Below are 20,877 nucleotides of genomic sequence, written 5' to 3'. Positions count from 1 at the left end.
AAAATTGACGTCATTAAAGGTTATTAAAAACCATAATGGAAATCATAAACAAAATGCCAGGTAAAGTAACACTGATTCACCTAGGCCTAATAGGCTATATAATTTGAATGAACATGTTTGCTGTCTGGAAACGTGAAAAGAAATATCAGTTGTGATCTTATTATGAAAAGCCTTAAATATGTTTTCATCACTAGGCCTACCGCGCTTATGTTGTGTATTTTAATAGCGCTCTTCCGACAGATCTGACATAACGATCCTACTCACCACCATTATAATCCCCGGCAGGTGGCTTTACTCACAAAGGTGGATCCCATCACAATTATCCGAGCGAATTATCCTTTCTCACTGAAAGCCTAGCCTACTGAATTAAAGATGCGCCCCTCTTCTAAAGCTAGGCTATATATACGCAGGTAGGCGATTCATAGGCTATATCAAAGGTGAAAAGGACCGTGGTAAGATTGTAGCAGCTCTTGTAAAACAAAAATCGATCTGCGCTTCCGGTTTGGAAAGACATACAGGGTGGGAATTGAATGTTCCCAAAGCCGTCACCGTGCAGTGAAAGTAGCATATAGGCTTTTATGCTAAATGCATTTCATGTAAAATGCCGAAACTTCTGGAAGTAACAGTGGACATAACCACACAGACAGAATGGTCAAATAATCCGAATGTGATATGTCATAAATAATGTGTATTATTTTCTCTCGTTTTTTCAAATGTAAAATACGTTATTGTTCTGTGTTGTTTTCAAATATTATTTATGAGTATGATATTGATGATGAACCATTTCAAGAATCAGTAGGCTACGACCTCTTTCCTTCATCTTCATAACCTTACACTCACACCATAAAAGCATTAAAAGCATCGAGGAAGAAAGTACAGGGGCATTTTTCTTTCCTCTCTTCTCAAAGGACAGACCAGTGGAACGTGTCAAAGCAGACATGCGAGGAACACCCAGTTACTAGACTGTATGACGTGGCCGAGAAGGGATCGTGCCAAAGACGCATCCGCTAAGACAATGTGCAAACAAAGTGTTAACACAACACAAGTGTTGAATTCCAGAGAATTCACCAGAACACCGCTTGACCGTCGGTGTCGTATAGGGTGACCCACCCCGTGATTCTAGTGGATTTATGCCCCCTGCTGGTGATTTGTCTTACTGTATCCCAAATACACAGTGTCTGAATCTCCACCTCTACATACAACCTCTCTCAGCCCTACACTGTTGTCGACTGCCATGCACTGAAGTGTGTGAGGTTCACCTGTCCCTTTATTATGGTCTGTCTCCATGCCTACCCAGCATTGCTACGGTACACTCCGGTATATATCAATCTACCATGGCTTGTGAGAGTTTGTTTTATCAGTATATTTTATCTGTGAGGCGGCTGTGGCTCCAGAGGCACAGTGGATCGTCCAATGACCGCAGGGTGGACGGCTCGAATCCCAGCCATGTTGGGCCCAGCCCTCCATGTTGAAGTGTCCTTGGGCGAGACACTGAACGCCAAATTGCTCCCAACCCAGCTAGCAGGGAATGCTCCCACAACATTGGGGAAACATTCCCAACATGTTCTGCTAATGTTTTCACATTCGTAGAACATTCTTAGAACAAATAATTGCTAGCTGGGAACTAGCAGGCTAGCACCGTGCATGGCAGCTTCCGCCATTGGTGTGTGAATGGGTGAATGAGAGGCCATTGTAAAGCGCGTTGGAAACCCAGGCCAGGTCTAGCCTGGCTTATGGCTGATGGGCGTACCATGGGGGTGTTATGTACACGCAATAAGTAGCCTTGAGAACCAATGGTTCTGGAACGTAGTGGCCCACAGGAAGCCTATCTCCTGATTCTTTAGCGTGAGGCAGCTTGATGTACAAGTAGGCCACACCCCCTGGACATGAGTATGTCGCAGGGATTTACCCCCAATCCACCCCTTGGTGCTGAGTGCCAAGCAGGGAGGCATCGGGTACTTTTTTTTTGGGGGGGGGGGGGGGGTATAGTGGTTCTATACGTTAGATACTGTCGAGTCATTCAGGAGTGAGAAAGTGCGGGAAGTCGCTCTTTCTGAGTTTCTCTGTGCTTGTCATGTGAGTGTCTACAGTACTGAAAGGAGTGTGAATTACTGTGCTAGTAATTGTATGTTGCAAGGGTACATTTTATGACAGGGACTCACTTTGGCGTATGAATCATCAGAAGCACTTACTTTTCCGTATGATTGCCTTGATTCGTCATCCCTTCTTCACTGTGTCATTCCAATGCTACTGTATGACTTCCTGCCACAAACCTATTTTGTTCTTCCAGATTGTCGCGCCTAGACAAGCAACACAGTTGCCATAGCTAAAAAAGTCTCATCAATTTCCACAGCTCTCTACCGGCTGTCAGGGGAATCTCTACCTGTCCTCATCTCTGGTCATGTCCGAGGATTCTAACCAGCAACCCGTCCACATCTACATCAATGATCGTAGGGTCGGTGGTTCGAATCCTGGCTCCTCCTATCCACATTTCATTTTGTCCTTGGGCAAGACACACACCTAACTGGACAGGTTCACTGTCTTTGAAACAGCCTAACTCTACCAAGTCACATGTAGCATCAGACCAACCAATCCATGAATCCGGCAATGAAACACTTGTGCTTGCCAATGCATGGAGAGTCTCATAGCATGCAGAGTGGCTTCAATCTGCTGAAACAATGTCAGCTATGTCTTTAAGGCTGAGTTCATGGCTGGTCTCCCCTCTTAGCACTGACCTGTGACTCCCCTGTACTTTTCATTAGAGGAATGGCGATGAATTTGGGAGGCCGGTTCAAGCAGTCGGAACCTGCAGCTCATACAGTAGGTGCTTATGGTTCGAGCAGGTCACAGTGGATGGGAGATGTGTCCACGTGCTAAACTTTCCTACTCCGTTCTGACTTCTACACAATGTCAGGACATACCACAGTTCCATATGGAAGTCTTACATTCGTCAGGTGATAGAGGAAACCTCATCAGCTGTGGTACACACACACACGCGCATGCACACATGCATGTGCAAATGCTGACAATCAAGCAAACACGCAGGCACTCATGCACGCACAAGGAAACGCACACACAGGCGTGCCTGGATCACTTCACAGAGTTCACATGACCTGGACTGCTACGGTAGTCTAAACACAGTAAGGACAGTTTGGAGATAAAACGGTGAGCTCAATAGTTCCCTCATCTAAAAAAAAATGTCTGAATCATGTAAGTATTATGACAAATAATGGGAATATAAAATAGACTACAAAATACATACAGCGCTACTGTATAAATCAAGTTTAATTATATTGGGGTAAAATTCCAGCAAGGTGAGAGAGCTTTATAGTGAAAATTACCAATTTCAAGTTGCTCCATCTCAAGGAGCTCATGTACTGTGTGTGTGTGTGTGTGTGTGTGTGTGTGTGTGTGTGTGTGTGTGCGTGTGTGTGTGTGTGTGTGTGTGCGTGTGTGTGTGTGTGTGTGTGTGTGTGTGTGTGTGTGTGTGCGTGTGTGTGTTTCACAAAATACAGCTAAAGGCATAAGACATGATCCATTACAGAATGTAAGAGCATACGGGAGCGATCAGCTTTCCTTCTTTTAATCTGTAGCCATTCGATGTAGGTGATGGATCACACCCCACAATCATCTGTTTCTTTTGAGAATGGCCATCACTAACCAAGAATAAGATTAGTAGATTACAGTCAACGTGACCATGTGGTCTCTAGACTTAATTTGATTAAACTCCCACTAGACGAGAGAATGCAGAAGAACGTACAGGGACCTGCCCACTGCTGTATATTAAATATCCCTCTGTAATCTTTCTGACTCTATGGGATGTCTGCATGTTCAACTCAGTTGAGCTAGCTAGCCGTTAGCCTAGGCTACAATTCATTCACTATCTCAGGACTGGCAGGGCTCTGAATCACTGAAGGATCAGATTACTTCACCTTCAACACAGACCTGGACCATTATGGGGATTAAGGAATATCTGACTCAGGAACAGCGAATAGGTCAGGTCAAGCTTTTATGTAATCCCTCAGGGAAACCCTGGCATTTACATTGTACCCCACAGTTATGTCCTATCGCACTGACCAACATAACTGAAAACACAGTAAGGACTGCACATTGGCACTAATAATTCTAATCTCATTAGCCATACTGAACAGAGATGACAGGGTGAGGGAGATAAGAAGCTTATAACCCTTTTTGTGAATTGAAGGCAGGAGGGTTCCGACTTCCTTTGGTTGAAAAAATGCCGGAGAACAGCTTTCGGGCAGTGTTTGGGCTGCTACTTGAACAGGTTACATGCAAACACAGGACACGGTGATGTCACAAGCTTGGGCAGGGCCAGAAGGTGTGATAGGTTCTCTGTTCAACAAGGATTATCAGAACAGAACCTCTCTCTCTCCCGTATGTCTGTTAGTAGCCCTTCCTTCCAAACAATCTGATCCACAGTAAAACATGACAGTCATGTAGGAAGAAGGAAACATTTATGGAAGAGGTGAGTAAATGCGTACGGCTAGCCTATTTTTTGAGAATTGTTCTCTCATTGTCTTTGGACGTAGTTTTAGCACTAATCTCCCCTTTCTCAGGTGACAGGCTAATCTAGTTTAAGTCATTACCAGAGCTGACCAGCGTGGCTCAAGGCAACATGTGGTCTGTGTTTATGGTATGGGTCATGATAAGGGTTTCATCATTACGTTTTAGGGTTAGGGTTAGTTACTAAAATAGTATTGCAATGTTGTTGTGTGAGCCTACATGTAGATTTGACTAGGCCTAGATCGCTACTTGTCGTTCCATTCAGGCACGACGGCAAAACGAGCAGATGATTGTCACAGGGCTGCACGTTTCGTTTCAAGTGGGCTAGTTGGTAGAATAGGTCAATATTCCTACGATAGTAGGCTAGGATACGGTTATTTATTAGTGTTCTTTAAATTGCATGGGTACGTTTTTAACGAATGTGGAGCAGTTCTATAGTTTAAGCACCGCCAGCATCCACTAGAGACCAATGTGCCAATATATGTTGACACACATACAGCTGTTGCGATGGCATGCCTTCTTGCATGCAGATCCTAAAACACTGGGCGTTACTGATATCTATTCGACCCAGCGTGTTTTTATAGTCAGTTCATTAAGACATGGTAGGCTAGTATCTGTTGAAGTGAGTATTTTTCGCTCTGCGCTTGACGAGGAGGTCGGAAAATCGATATTACCATCTACAGTCCATGGCCTAAAAATGCTTGCTCTTCTACAAGCATGCTAATTGTATGCTAACATTTTGATAGCATACAATATTTATAGAACGAATTTAAATAATTGTGTCCTTGAATGTTTGCTTTGTTTTTGTAGATTTTCTGGGGCTAGACACACACCTGACACGCAGGTCATCCTTGATTGGTTTGAGCTGTGAAGAGGCCCGATGGAAGAGAAGGAGAACCCACTGGAGAGGGACCACAATCTGTCTGTTATCCTGCCTGGAGGATTGGAGAAAACCACCACGGTGCATGGAAGGTACTGTACAACTACAACAACAACAACTAATAACAATAATAATAACACTATTAATTATAACGATAATAGTAATACCAATAATAATTTATAAAGCACTTTTCATTATGAAAACAACCTCAAAGTGCAAAATTCATTCAGATTACACAAATCTATAAATTACTGTGTTCCATTCAAACGGGTGGGATTTATGACTTGTAGCCTACAGTATGTTGCATACCAGACAAAACTGGCAGTAATATGCCGAATTGCATCTCATGAGCTGTAATTCACCATATAACCGCCAGTTATTATTGAATTCCTCTCTTGTTATTCCCCTAGCAAGCCTGTTATGGACTTACTGGTCATACTCTGCGCAAGATATCACCTGAACCCTTCAGAGCACTCTGTGGAACTCCTGTCAGCCAATAGAAACCACATCACCTTTAAAGCAAACTCTCCCATTGGCAGCCTGGAAGCTGAGAAGATCTTACTGAGACCCAAAGAAAGTGAGGAGAAGATCAGGAGGCCTTATATACCAGAGGTAAAGACAGACTAATTCCACACGATTCACATGCAATGTTTGTATTTGTATTGTGTTGCAACTGTCCCTTCACATTTTCAGTTTTGTGTCACGATTTAGTGTCCCTCTTTACTGTTCCTGTTTGATGTAGTGTCCCTATTTCCTGTTCCTGTTTGATGTAGTGTACCTATTTGATTTTTATCCGACAGGCGACTGTGCGTCTGTTGATCAACTATAAAAAATCCCACAAGGCAGTTGTGCGAGTCAATCCCAGAGTGCCCCTGGGGCTGCTCATGTCAGCAGTGTGTGAGAAGTGTGAGTTCGATGTGGAGACGACCATTTTACTGAGGGACTCCAATTCCCAGGAGCCTTTGGACCTGACCAAGTCCCTCAATGACTATGGCGTGAGGGAGGTGTTTTCCAAGGACACTGCAGGTGACAGGATGGGTTGTTACCTTGGCTTTATTGTCACATTTGCAATCTGAGATAGTTTTTTTTAAATTTGTAAACTGAGGCATAGTAATGCATGTGAACATGTCATCCTCCCCTTCCCAAAAGCAGCTGTCAGTCCCACAGATGTCATCCCATCACCACCACCAACACCGCCACCATCACCAACACAAGAAGGTAGAATACTATAGACCTGGTTATAATTAGACACTAAAACCTCTTTTAACTTAAATCAACTGTGGAATCCCAGCAAACTTTATTAACATATATATGATTCACATACTGTATTAGCATGTGTTGAAGAAGCAAACCTGCCCAAAACAGAGGAGAACAATTCAAAGAAAGAGAACAAGGGCTTCTTCAGTTTATTCAGGAGAAGAAAGATTAAACCCGAAAAGGTACGCGATCGTACCTCTGACATCTATCAAGTCCAAATTAGTATTTCATCTGTAAAATCCTAGCATAATGCTATGTACTGTATGTGTGCTTGGATTGTTTTTAATTAAAATTTTGTCCTCCAAATAGGTGGCTCTGACTGCCCCGCCCTCACCTGCTGTGAACGACCACGTCAGCGCTAACTTGCTGGGCGTGCACGCGTCCGACCGCCTGCCCGTAGACATGCCTAAGAAGAGGCGAGCCCCACTGCCCCCCATGGGAGCCTCCCACAGCGTCCCCGCCGACCTCCACGCCCACCACCTCTACACCCCCCAGCTGGGTTCGCCCGAGGGACAGGTCAGTGCTGAATCCTCAGACAGATACAAAGTCTCGCATAACCAGACCTATCTCCACACTTTGTTTACGCTGTGCCAGCGCTGGAGAAAGGTCTGGCTGGACTCATTACCATTGGGGGGTGGGGTGGGACGCTGTATTTATTTAAACCAATCACAATCGTCTTCAGCGGAGCGGTTGCTAGCTTGTTGTTTTACATAGTCTGGATTGGCCAACCACATGAATTGGCACCACTGATTGGGCAGAAATAAACAAATTGCAGGCCTATTTCCCAAAACCTACATCCGTTGAATCAGACTAATTCAAACTTTCTCTCCAGTTCTTGCTCAACAGCTCTTTTCCCAATGTCCATACAGAAGGCTTTATAGTACAAACACATGCTTTGTTGCTAATCAAGAGTATCATAGCCAGTTGGAAGGCAATGAAATGATACAATGCAGAATATTCATCGTCCAAGGAAAACTGAATTTTGAGGTTCATAAACATTGTTTAGAATTCAATTGCACCAGATTTCCTAATGTTTTAAACGTATAGTGTAACTTGACTGTGACATCATGTAGTTGATGGCAATGTAGGTTGTGTTTCTAGACTGGCCCTGTCTGATTGTCCTGTGTCCTGACAGACCCTAAAGAGGACCAAGCGGAGAGCCCCTCCTCCCCCCTGTGTAAACACACAGGAAATACCACCCCAGGACACAGGGGTCAAAGGTTAGTCACCTTCAAATGATTTGGCTTGTGACCTTTGTAACGAAATGATATTTTTTAGGTTAGAAACCCTGCTGCAATAGTTTACTTGATGAACAGCTTGATGTTTTGTTTTGTTTTTATTCATGACAATATTGACCAGTGTAGCTTTTTCGTTCAGTCCATTTTCCACCTCTCACACAGCATGTACTTTGACTGACAAGTCTTGCTTGGACCCCAGTTCTCCAGGGCAGTGTTGCCTAGTTGTCTCCAGTCCAGTCTCTCAGCATAACCTGATAGAATGATAATTTCCATCAGTTGGACATGGCCTATAAAAGGTCTCATGTTAAACATCATATCATTTCTTCATAATGAAGTGAAGTCTACTCTTGGCTATGTTCTAAAGCAGTTTCCATAGTTCCAAAGCAGAGCTTCCATCATTCTAAAGCAGAGCTTCCATAGTTCTAAAGCAGTTTCCATAGTTCCAAAGCAGAGCTTCCATAGTTCTAAAGCAGAGCTTCCATAGTTCTAAAGCAGTTTCCATAGTTCTAAAGCAGTTTCCATAGTTCTAAAGCAGTTTCCATAGTTCTAAAGCAGTTTCCATAGTTCTAAAGCAGTTTCCATAGTTCTAAAGCAGTTTCCATAGTTCTAAAGCAGTTTCCATAGTTCTAAAGCAGAGCTTCCAGTTCTAAAGCAGAGCTTTTTCTCCTACAGTACCTGCAGACTCTGTGTCACCTGAAGGGGGCGAATGACAGCTGTGTCCTTTTCCTCCTCCTCCTGCTCCTCCTCCTCCTCCTGCTCCTCCTGTCTTCCGCTCCACCCCGCTCCTCTCCTCCTCCTGTGGTGGCCTCCTCTTCCTCCTAACCGTTTGTGCTTCCGGACTGTTGGTTATCCCACTGTCTTCTGTCTCCATTGTGTGTTGTCTTGATAAGCTGTGATTCATTTGCGTTGGTGGGGAGTTTGTGACCTCTTGTTGTAACTGTTGTTTGTCATGCTCGCCCGTGTAACCCGCAGTTTGTGTGTGTGTGTGTGTGTGTGTGTGTGTGTGTGTGTGTGTGTGTGTGTGTGTGTGTGTGCGTGTGCGTGTGCGTGTGCGCGTGCGCGTGCGCGTGTGCGTGTGTGGGCATGGTTTATAGTAGTAGCATCGTTCATTTATCATGAATATACAGTACATTACCGTGGCTGTAAAGACATAAACTAGTGTGGTAGCACCTGCGTTGACAAGGCTGGATACTTTATTTAGCAAGATGATGAACAACTGAATCTGCTACTATACAGGGTTAGGGTTATACAGTTATACTATAGGTAACCAGGAAAGAATTAATGTAACACTTTTTAATTGAGGCGCAAAAAGGGCCTAAGTGCCATTTTCATAATTTTACAGAACTATTACATTTAAGCCAAAATGTCACTTTTGTGCAGCAACATTGTATTACTTGTTGTTAAGGGCCTAAGTGACATTCAGAAATATGTGCTAGTGGAACAGAGAGTAACAAGCCCAGATTAGTCTAAAATGTATTTTATAAATTGTCAATAACAGCCTATTTAAAAACATTATTTATTCATTACTCTACTACTAAATTCATAACCTTGTAAAAGTAAGGCTTCCTCCAAGTCCACTATTTGTGGCAAAGAAAAACAGTTTTTTGGCATGACTTGACCTGGCAGCCTTGTACAATTATAGGGGAACTAGCTACGTACTGTAGCTAGCATGGCATTTGGTCAATACTTTGTTTTTATTTATACAGGACAGACATTTCCTCACCATTAGAATATCAGAATTCCTCACCACTAAAGGCGTAAATACTTGACCTGCACTTACGCCTTTTGTGCACCAAACTCATGAAGGTTTTCACTTTTGCTTTTATGTTTTCAGCCTTTATTTCAAAAAGTAAAAATGATAGGTACCTTATTCCTTTACCATTTTATAGAGCTCACAAACCTTTCAAATGATATATAAAACTAATTTTCCATCCTCCCAAGATGTCACTTACCGTAGGCCCCTTTTGCTCTCAACCCTCAACTGTCTGTCTTACCAAACGTTTTTTTGTTCTTTCCATGTTTTTTTCTCTCTCTCTCTCCTGTCTATCTCCCTTTTTCTCTCTCTTTTATGTTTTCTACCATTACCTTCCCTAATTATCTCAAATGTGATGAACAAAGTTTTGTGAGATCTTAAGTTCACTTCAACCGGGCTGTCTAAGAAAAGAACAGAGATAGTGCAGCACAAGACCAGTAAAAATCTGAGACAAAAATTCTCTTTCATCATTTATCCTGGCCAGTAACAACACTGACATGTTTCGGCTGAGTAACAACGTTGACGCGTTTGGCTTTCGTCAGAGCGCGACCTGTGCTGCTGTCTGTTCTTTTTTTAAAGACAGCCCTGTTGAATATTCCACTTTTGAGTCCAGCACTGTACTTCAAGTATTTTGGAGTGCACCCTACCTCCAACCTTCTATATACCCCATTCTTATTTTGTTATCTAAAATGTATTAATCCAATGTCAATTGATTATAATAAACTTTCTAAGTTACATTTTTTGTACTGTAGTGTCTCTATCACTTTGAATGAAGATAATGCTGCCACATACAGTAATTTTATTCCATAGTTTTTGTAATGGCGCCCACTACTAACAGTTCCCTTGTTTTTTTCAGGATCTGAAGCGTCACTATACACAGTTGAGGAGCAGAGAGAGAGTGAGGAGATGGACCCCCCATTGCTAGCACCCCCCAGCCCTTTGTTCCATCCTAGGGGGGAGGACAACCACCCATCCCCAAATACTGCTTCCTCTGGCGGGGGAGCTGGGCCCCCTGCTCCCCTCTCCCTGGCTGAGATCCTAACCACCTCCCTGGCCAACAGACGACCAGTCAGGCCGTCGAAGAGTTCAGCCACGCAGCCACGCTTCCCACCAAGCAGCAGAGCCTGTAATGGCCTCCCAACACAACCTCTTCTTCACAACGGAGCTTTGTTGTCAGTGCATGGCTCTCCACTCAAACTCCGGCCCACCCCGAGAGGGGGGTCTCAGAGTGGGGGGATGACCACCTTCACGGTGGTTCCACGGGGGTCCCTGGTCAGGGAGAGGGTGTTTGAGCTGGGGCTGTCCGCGCTGGTGGTCTCAGACCCCGCCCGGAGGCGGGAGGAACCCACGCACGCTACCCCAGCAGTTGCTGCTGCTGTCGAATCCAGAGGATGCCGGCGCCGGACCCAGGACCAGCCCGGACCAGCGCAGAGTCCAGAGGCCGAGGTCCACGCGTCCGAGTCTGACTCAACCAGTTCGGGAACGGACTCCCCCTCATCGCCGTCGGCCGCGTCCGGTCGTGAGACCCGGCCTTCCCAGACGTCGGCGTCTTCCGCCGAAGAAACCGAGGACGATCTAGAGACGCCGGCCGACGAGGAGATGGCGTCACCTACCACCGTGCCTTCGGCCTCCGTCCCCGCTGACCGCGTCACCTTCACCTCGGAGCAGGACCCCAGCGGTGGAACATTCCGGAACACCAACGGCTTGGCGGTGAGCACAGGGACGGTGGCGCAGCATCGTCGGGAGGAGGACGAGGAGGACGGCTTCCCTCCCCCCCCTCCCCCGCTGTTCTTCCAGGAAGGAACCGACGCCGGCGGCGAGTGCTCCTCTGAGGAACAGAAGGACCCTGCCCCGCCGTCTCCGCCGGCCGGCCCCTCCCTCGCCGGAGATCCGCCGTCCCGTGCGGCGCCCCCCAGGAAGAAAGCGCCCGATTTCACCGCCAAGTTACTGAGGAGGACCGGCACCGTCCCTTCTCGCTTTGCCCAGGCGGTGGCGCTGGCGGTCCGGAGATCTCAGTGGGCTGCGCCGGGCGGAGGCCCATGCCCGGAGTTGCCAAGCAGCCCTCCAGGCTCCTCCCCCAACTCCGCCTCTCTGTGCGCCGACGCGGTAAGGGGGATTTTGACCTCCAATGACACCGATGAGACAGTTCTAACTGTTACAGTATAAGATGATGATGAGACAGAGTTTGATTCATCTCAGTGTTGTTTTTCACTCTAGTATGATCTACTGTACATGTTGCTTTATGGTTGATGAGGATCGGACAAGGATTGTTTAAGCTCGCCATACTTGATGAGTTTTCTTTCACACAAGGGCTTATTTCTGTAAAAGTGGATATGGTTAAGACAGAATGAAGAGTCAGTGAACCCTCTGTACTCAGGTGAACCCTACAGACAGAATGAAGAGTCGGTGAACCTTCTGTACTCAGGTGAACCCTACAGACAGAATGAAGAGTCGGTGAACCTTCTGTACCCAGGTGAACCCTACAGACAGAATGAAGTCAGTGAACCCTCTGTACCCAGGTGAACCCTACAGACAGAATGAAGAGTCAGTGAACCCTCTGTACCCAGGTGAACCCTACAGACAGAATGAAGAGTCAGTGAACCCTCTGTACCCAGGTGAACCCTACAGACAGGAAAGGAGTAAACGTCATCTATTTGCAATCCAGGTTGAATGTATGGAAACATCTGTCTTGTTGGACACCTTCCTCTCTGTCTGGTCATCTCTGAGATATCTTCATGTTTGTCACTGGGGTCTTCCCTTGCGTGTGTGTGTGTGTGTGCGCATGTGTGTGCGCCGTAGACCTTGAAGAGGAAGCGCATGATGTAAACATATTTGCGTCCTCTCTCCTCCAGGAGCCAGAATGGCTGCCTCGTGGCGCTCCGAATGGAACTTCCTGTTTAGGGTGAGACAATCGTCTTACGCAGAGGGAGCCCAGACCAGTCACGTGCCCCTCCCTCAACGACCCCACATTGAGGTCAGCTGCCAAATTCCTCGGGAGGTTAGCAGGATAATTGTTTTCAGTGGAGTGGAATCTTCTAATGATAACAATAAATTCTTCAGAGATCATAGTCGGCAACTGTTTTTACAGTATGTGTATGTTGCGTTCCTGCGAGGTACTTCAAAGCACTTCTTTTGGCAAATGTTATGCAGTATACTTTTCTTATGTTACTCTTGTGTTCATTTTGTTATGTCACTCTTGTGTATTTTTGTTTTATGCACGGAGAATGTGTTTTTACAGGCTGGGCCTCCATTTATTGCTCCCAGCATCCTGTTTCCTTTTCTATTTCCTCTGGTTTGTGTTGGGATGTGCCAAGACTAAGTGGTATGACGCAATGACTTCTTTGTCAAAGACAAAATTGTGGAAGTATTTCAAATAATTTTATTTTTTCATAGAGTGAGGCCCTTTGTTCTCTTTAGGAGTGTCCAATGTAAATACAATGTTTTATTTCGTTAAATATTTTCAAGTTTATACAAAAACAATGAAATCTATAAACTAATTGGAGTGTTCTGTTTTTTGTCCACTAGGTGACAGTAGAATACAGTTCCTAGATGACTGCTGCTCTCTTCTGAGATACTGTGCTGCACCTTGTGATAAAAAGGAAGTACAGCTTCATCTTCATAGGATGACATTTGCAGATATTTGATTCCAGACATTTAAGAAGACTGGAACAATTAACTTACATTGTCATATCTACGGCATCTATGCTGTGAATGGTATGATTATTTTTTCCCCATATTATGAAGCTAGCCGCATATTAGAATTTTAATATACGCCTCTGAAGAGATCCATATTCAAGAACATAATTTACAACAGAAATAATTATTTTTGTTACATTTTTAGGAGATACAACATTTATAAGATATATTATTGGAAATGTCTTGTCTTTTGAAAGAATAGGTCCATGTTAATTCTATATTTAAACACCTTATTGAATATGCCCACATAGTACACACACACAGTTGTGTTAAACGGCCGTTGCCTTGGGGCTCTGGTTTGCAACAGCGTTGCTGGGACCAGGATGATTCCACAGCGCTATCGATCGGGCGCCGGCCATGGAGAGACAGCCAGCCATGCGCGGTAGACCCAGCCAAACGCTCGGGGCCGAAGCTGCCAGTTCTCCCTGTCTAGGGGATGAGTGGGCTAGCTGCGGACCCAGTGGGCTATGAGTGGGCTAGCTGCGGACCCAGTGGGCTATGAGTGGGCTAGCCGTGGACCCAGTGGGCTATGAGTGGGCTATCTCTCCATCCCTCGCTCCACCAGAGGAGAGGAGGGAGCGGATGATGGGAGGTGACCCCTGACCCCGCCGTGTTTCCGTGGCAATCCCTCCGGAGGGGGCGTCCCGGCCCTCAAGGGCATCGGCGTGTCACACAGCCGTTGTCATGGAGAATGCCATTACCACCCCTGAGGGAGAGCCACGTCTCAAAGGTAAAAGGTGGTTGGGAAAGGAGAAACACACACACAAACACACGTGTGTTCACCGACCACACACACCAGCATACACACTAAAGGCATGCCTCCCCCCCCCCCCCCCAACTGCCAAAGCCCAGTGCAATGAAAACTGGCATTATCCCTTTAAGCATTAAAGGTGGAGTTGTAGACTGACTAAGACGTTACACAGGAGACCGTCAGATAATTATACAGACAGCGAGAAGTCAAAGGGAGTCTCATTTGAAGGTACAACAACATATAACAGCATGCGCACAGGACTCTGTCATACTGAGTTATATGCTGTTGCTTTGTGTGTGATTCAATATCGATAAGTATGTTTCTCAACCAGGATCATTTACATGAAGACGCTCAGTTCTGCGGCGAGGATGAGGAGGGTGAGGGGGACGTAGCGGAGTTGCGCAAACTGGTCATGTGATCTGAGTGGGCCCCACTCGGGCGCATTCAACACAGCCTGACTCGGATGAATTAACTAGCCTGGCTCGGATGAATTAATTAACACAGCCTGACTCGGATTAATTAACTAACACAGCCTGACTCGGATTAATTAACTAGCCTGGCTCGGATGAATTAATTAACACAGCCTGACTCGGATGAATTAACTAACACAGCCTGACTCGGATGAATTAACTAACACAGCCTGACTCGGATGAATTAACTAACACAGCCTTGCTCGGATGAATTAACTAGCGAAACACGGCGTGAATACAGGATGACACCTCCGAAACGCACACGTGTTCACGGCCGTAGAAACACGTCACACAAACGGAGCAAAACATCGAAATGGATGTTGAATAGAATACACACCTGCTCAGAAATGCAGATATGTGCATACAGTGTGCATGCATACTTCACACATACTTCACATGCATGAAACCATGAAATTGACTAATAATAACACACTCACTCTCTCACATGCATACAGGCATACAAACAACTGTAACACTCAAGACAATGACGGAAATCAATAACAGCACAGCCTACATAAGTACTGTTCCATTATTGTGTTTATCATACTGTATCCATCTATCTGTTCATTCAGCTATAGAGTACATTTACATTATCCATGACATCTGCAATGTGTTTTTATTGATGCCTCAGGATACAGAATGGGAATGTGGATAATGGTGAGCTAGAAGGGGGGTATCACTGCTGTGTGTGCGCGTGTGTGCGCGTGTGCGTGTACATGTGCGAGAGTGTGTGTGTGTGCATGTATGTGTGCGCGAGTGTGTGTGTGCGTGCCCGTGTACGTGCATGTGCGTGTGTGTACGTGTGCGTGTGTGTTTGTGCATGTGTGTGTGTGTGAGAGAGAGAGACTGCTTTTCCATGTGTTTGTTTAGGGAGTGTCTTTACTGGGATAGAAATAATCAATGGGTGAATGTGACCCAGAGCGCTGTTCTCCTGGACCGCCCAGCAGAGCAGCAGACTCTACACCCGGCTGGCAGGCCTCCCCAAAACTGACACGCAGTCGGCTGAAAAGTTCCCAGCGCCGCCGGAGGGGATTCTGGGAAACTGATGCGGGGGAAGAACGCGGACAACCTTTGACCTCGGCTCATGTTTTGCAATCGCTCCGCGCTTTGGAAAATGGAAAATCACTTGGTTTCATCTGATTGGTGTTGTCAGACGCTTACAGTGGTATTTCTGTACAATATGTATGTGGTAAAATGGTTCAAATGTTATGGAAATTACATTTATGTTCTCCTTTGATGAGACGAATAGTTGGTTGTCTGTGTAAATGTAAAGCAAGGAGTGTTTTCTAATATAATCCAATATAAAATACACCATAATTTCAACAAGGCTATCTGTCATTAAATTCTCTCACCATAGGCTATATTTCACACAATGATATTGATTTTCACGACATCTGATTTTGTCCAATTGTGTATTTTACTACCGTACGCCCATGTGTTATTCCCTACAGTAAGGTTAAGATTTAAGCACACAGCTGAATTGGCCTAGGAAGACACAAGCGTTCCTAATCATATCTTTCTTTATAGAGGACATGGCGAAGCAAAGCTGACAACCAAGCCAGACAGAGAGGCTTGATATATGGAGCCATGGTTATTCGCTTAGCACCCTGCACGGCCGATAATCGTTTAGGAACAACAGAAACGTCCGGCCTATGTTTTGATGGGTGACCGCGGCTAGTCTGCTTGAGAACCGTGATGGATAGGGACAACCTACTTCCTCACGCCATTTTTCTTCATTTCCCCCATAAATAGGGGACGCTCTCTGAGTGAAAAATGTAGCTTTATGACAAATTCTTTGTGTCTCATATTCAATCCACTGACAAATTTTGCGGGTCCATTTTTCATCAGTGGCCTTATAATCTTCATCTGATATAGATGATGTACATATCTTTATTGATCTGATCTGATAATATAGAAACAATGGGATCAAATATAAGATGGAATATTTTGTTCTCCCACTTCGGGGCTTTTGGAGTCTTTCTTCTGGAGTCTTCCTTCTGGAGGAATCAGTCATGGAGGTACTTACGAGATCATTTTGTTCTGATCTGATGGCAGTAGTCTATGATAATGTAATACTATGTTATTACCAATAGGGGGCAGAGTAATCACTATTTACAGTTAATGTGCTGTCAACGTAACAGGCTCATTCTGAGGATATGGCCTGGTGTGCGGTAATGTAAACCAGGTAATACACCAAAAACCAGACAATATAACCTAATTATGTTAGTGTAAACTGCATGTAAAAAAAATCTGACATGCTTGATTTAGACTTTATCAAAGATAAACCAAATATTTGTTTATAGCCAACTAATTCTTTAGTAGATTAAAGTTTATTTTGTGCTATATATTTGAGTATACAACTGCTTCCTTTAAGTCCAGTCCCCCAAGACCATGACCTTAAAGGAGTAGTTCGGTATTCAGCATCATTAGCATGTTAAAGTTATTTGCCTTCATATACAAAGGCCCATATAAACATTTTGTCAGACTTTGCACTCTTGATATATTAGTGCTAGTACAGTAGGCTAGTCCACAATGGATCTACAGGTATATGTCCATATTAAGGTCCATGGAGAAGGACACATGTACAGTATTACGCCCATTGAGATTATTGTGTACTTAGTTTCCACATGAACAATGCAATAATATCTCAATAGTGCAAAGTCTGTCAAAATTGTTTATATGGGTCACTGTTTATGATCATAAATAACCTTATAACTGGGCTTATGATCCTGATACCAAACTATTCCTTTAGGTATTGAGCCAACAATGAACTGAACTGACAGGACCCACCTAGTAGTAGCCTACAACTGGTGGAAATACGCCGCATGAATGGATAGAATTCCTAAAATGCCACGCGACCCATATCTCTGTCATGATTAATAATTCATTTCCTTTCCTCGATGCTAAAACAACAACAAACAGAACAACAGCAGAGATAATGTATTCAGTCCGAAGCCTTGTTGTCTGCCGGGGGAGCGCAGAGGACAGTGAAATGTGCACTGAAGTGAAACACAAGAGCGCCCTGACAGGGACAGGCTCAGTGTCACTCAGCGTGGCGGCGAGAAGAGAAAACAAACGCCGGCAAAGAAGCCAAAAAAAAAAAAAAGGGGAATCAGATCAGTAGCCTGTGTATGTCTTAAACTCTAATTAGAGCTAACTAGTTGAGCAGCAGCAGTAAATAATGATTGGAATCATATTTTTGTGAGCGGTTTGTGCCAAAATTGTTTTCGGCAACTAAAGGTCTTTGAACAGGGAGGAACAGACAGTAGTAGGATTGGTCCTGTGGATGTTTATTGATATTTCATACGCTTTAACCACTTACAATGCACAAAACAATTCATTTAGAATCAGACCTTGCTACAGTATAATGGCGACTAAAGACATGGCCTTCGTGTCAGTGTGAATAGGCCTATGCTAAAGCTTCTGAATGCAGACGCGTTCAGTTGGTGCCAATGCAAAGCCTTTGATATGTGACCCTGGTTCCTTAATGGCCCATTCACGTGACCCTCAGAATCTTGTAGCTTTCAGTTGGTATTCATCATGAAAGAGACCTAGAGCATCATAATCCATTCCATGTCTTGTTTTACCCCAGTGTGGGTGTAGCCAACTATATTTCCCAATGCCCAATGCCTTTCTTTACCTTTGTATGTGTGCGAGTTTCTCCTCAAGGCTGAGTCTCCTCTCACCAGTAGGCAGTGTGGCACCCCTCCATCATTCCTTCTGGTATCACCAAATTAACTACAGTTGCCCATGCTAACAAAGAAGCTAATTGCATTCCAACTTTTAACAATTGTCAATCGTGCCGCGGTACTCAGTCTCAAAAAGCGAGACGGCAGGTCAGACAGTGTGATTATCCGAGCAGAGATAATGCACAGGCCCTTTGTGGGGAACTGCCCCTGGGTTAACCCCATCAGTGCTGTTCATACACACTCACAAGGTGTCAGGGGGAAATCTTTTGGAGGGTTCAAATACTTGGAGGGTGTTATCACGTTGGGAATTCAATGTTTGCAGGAGCAACACCTCATGATGCTTCGGAAGCATTGATTTGGATTATAGGCCGTCATAATAGGGACTAAGAACACACACACACACACACACACACACACACACACAAACGTGCATTAGAGTACTAAAACGCCCAAGCAAAGGAAATTGCACATTGTCCTACCTCTATTACCTTCCACTCTGAGTTGTACTTCTGTCAGTGAAAGTACATATGGATGGTTCTCCAAGTGTTCTTAAAAGATGAAGACCTCTTTTAAAAACAGAACTGTACTGAATCAGCTCTATCGACAGAAAACTCCTCTCTATTCATCTCATTTGTCAATGCCAGTCCATACATGACGTGACAGATAGACTCATGGCATTTGAGTGATCTGTTTTACTCGTTGATTTGTGTGGTCATATACTGCATATAGAATCTGAGCTGTGAGTGTATGTGTGGTTCTTTGTGAATGTGAAACCTTGCTATGTACAGTATACTCTGAATAGCCAATGTGTAAAGAATGGCCAATCATCACTGGAGTGTGGTCGACTACATGGGAAGATTAACTTTGAGTCAAATATGTTGTGGAATATGAAATAAATTGTTATTTTAGATGACTGTGTGCTGAGGTACAGTATACTTGTTATATACTGTACTATTACTGAATATTTCCTTTTCAAATGTCATTCAATATCAACCATATTCACAACAATTTTCATGTTTCTACCTATCTCTGTCTGTCTGTCTGTCTAATCTTCAAACATTTCATTTTGATTCAGCACTAGAATGTGGCCGGTACAACCAATGTTCTGGAAATTACCAGCAAAATGATGTGTTATACCTTTCATGCCAATAACCTGGAAATCTGCTGTTGTAACTACAGAACCAGGCTTATTGTATTCTTCCATACTACAGAACAATTTTCAAGGCTACTCTTTAAATTCCTTTACGCAAAGTCTTTCATATTCTTCCTTTACAGAGGAATGTTTTCATGGTCCTGCACAATGTACAGTACATTCAAGGCAACGTTCAGAGTTCATTTTCAGTAGAAACTGGTTTAAGGTTCCAAGGATGTTAAAGTCATTTTTTTCTTCTTGTACTGTTGTTCTGGAAGAGCAATAATATTTGAGAGTGGAACCTTTTTCTTTCAACATCTCAATGTTTCATTTCACAAATACATTTCAGTCCAGACTGGTTGGCTTTAAGAGAACTAGAATAGGATAAAAGAATAGGATAAAATATGAATTAATGGTGTGATACCCATTAGAGCCACAGAGATGACTGAATAATGACATTTAATAAAATTTTAACATGGACTAAAAGTCAGAGTTCTTCGCTCATTAATTTTTGAAGTCACACTCAGGACCGAGCTTTGCACAGTAATGATGCTACCTGGACGTTTGTCCACCAGCTGACATGGACTAGCAGCTTTCCTGCTCTCTCATCCTGACGACGAATGTCAGTGTTCCTCACTTCAATATTATCCATTCAAACGTGGCACAAACTGCTGATGCAAATGGAACTGAATACAGTGCTTATTAATTTAAACCAAGCAATGCAGGTGATTTACAATTTTACCTGAAATATTAATTTAAGATTAAAAAGATGATTAGAGAGAGGATATATGTTATTGAATAAGAGAGAGGGGATCTTTTTGAAAAGACGCATTCCTATCAGGCGACCGACCAAACAAAGACTGACAATATTTGAAGGTTACTACTGCATTTGTTAAATGACAGTAAATGCTATAACTTAAAATGTAATTTTTTCAAGCCATGTCGATGCAGATCCCGGTTTAGTTTTTAATATGTGCCCATTTCCCACTCGTTATTCTCAGTTCAAGGTTAACGACACTGAATAGTGAGTTTTGCCAACAGTTTTAATTGAATTTGTGGTTTCTGAGAAAAAGACCTTCACATTACCCGTGCTATGCATCTATTGGAAAAATTATATTTCATTGAAGATAGATATTGATGGGATCAAGCATTGATAGCACACAAGGAGAGGAGAGGGACAAAGCGATTGCCTTTTGCCAGCACTCTGAAGATGAACAGGAGAGTCTAAGGGTCTGTCTGTATCTCTCTCTCTCCATCTCCCTCTCTCCCCCCTCTCTCTCTGTCTCTCTCTCCCTCCCTCCCCATCTCTCCCTCCCTCCCTCCTCTCCATCTCTTTCTCTCTCTCCCTCTCTCTCCCTCTCCCACACTCCCCATCATCATTCTCTCTCCATCTCTGGTGCCTTTTGGAGTCGATAAAACACTAACCAGAGAAGTAGAGGCTGATGGGAGAATCAATCCGTCTCTACTTCTCTGTAGCTTCCTCATCT

The 20,877-nt window shown here is 44.1% G+C and overlaps 1 protein-coding gene across 1 annotated transcript; it reads left to right on the top strand.

The window, feature by feature from the left end:
• Positions 1-5,404: 5,404 nt before the first annotated feature.
• On the top strand, positions 5,405-10,782 carry cobll1a (cordon-bleu WH2 repeat protein-like 1a; the record flags this gene model as incomplete). Its single annotated transcript, XM_084446560.1, has 5 exons — positions 5,405-5,496; positions 5,815-6,016; positions 6,205-6,408; positions 6,971-7,177; positions 10,714-10,782. 5 exons carry the CDS (start codon positions 5,405-5,407, stop codon positions 10,780-10,782), a joined length of 774 nt encoding a protein of 257 aa, XP_084302686.1.
• Between the last annotated feature and the right edge of the window lie 10,095 nt (positions 10,783-20,877).

The sequence above is a fragment of the Borostomias antarcticus genome (assembly GCF_949987555.1).
Source record: "Borostomias antarcticus genome assembly, chromosome: 12".
NCBI classification, from domain to species: Eukaryota; Metazoa; Chordata; class Actinopteri; order Stomiiformes; family Stomiidae; genus Borostomias; species Borostomias antarcticus.
The sequence above is the reverse complement of the archived record's forward strand: the minus strand, read 5'-3'. Positions and strand labels throughout refer to the sequence as shown.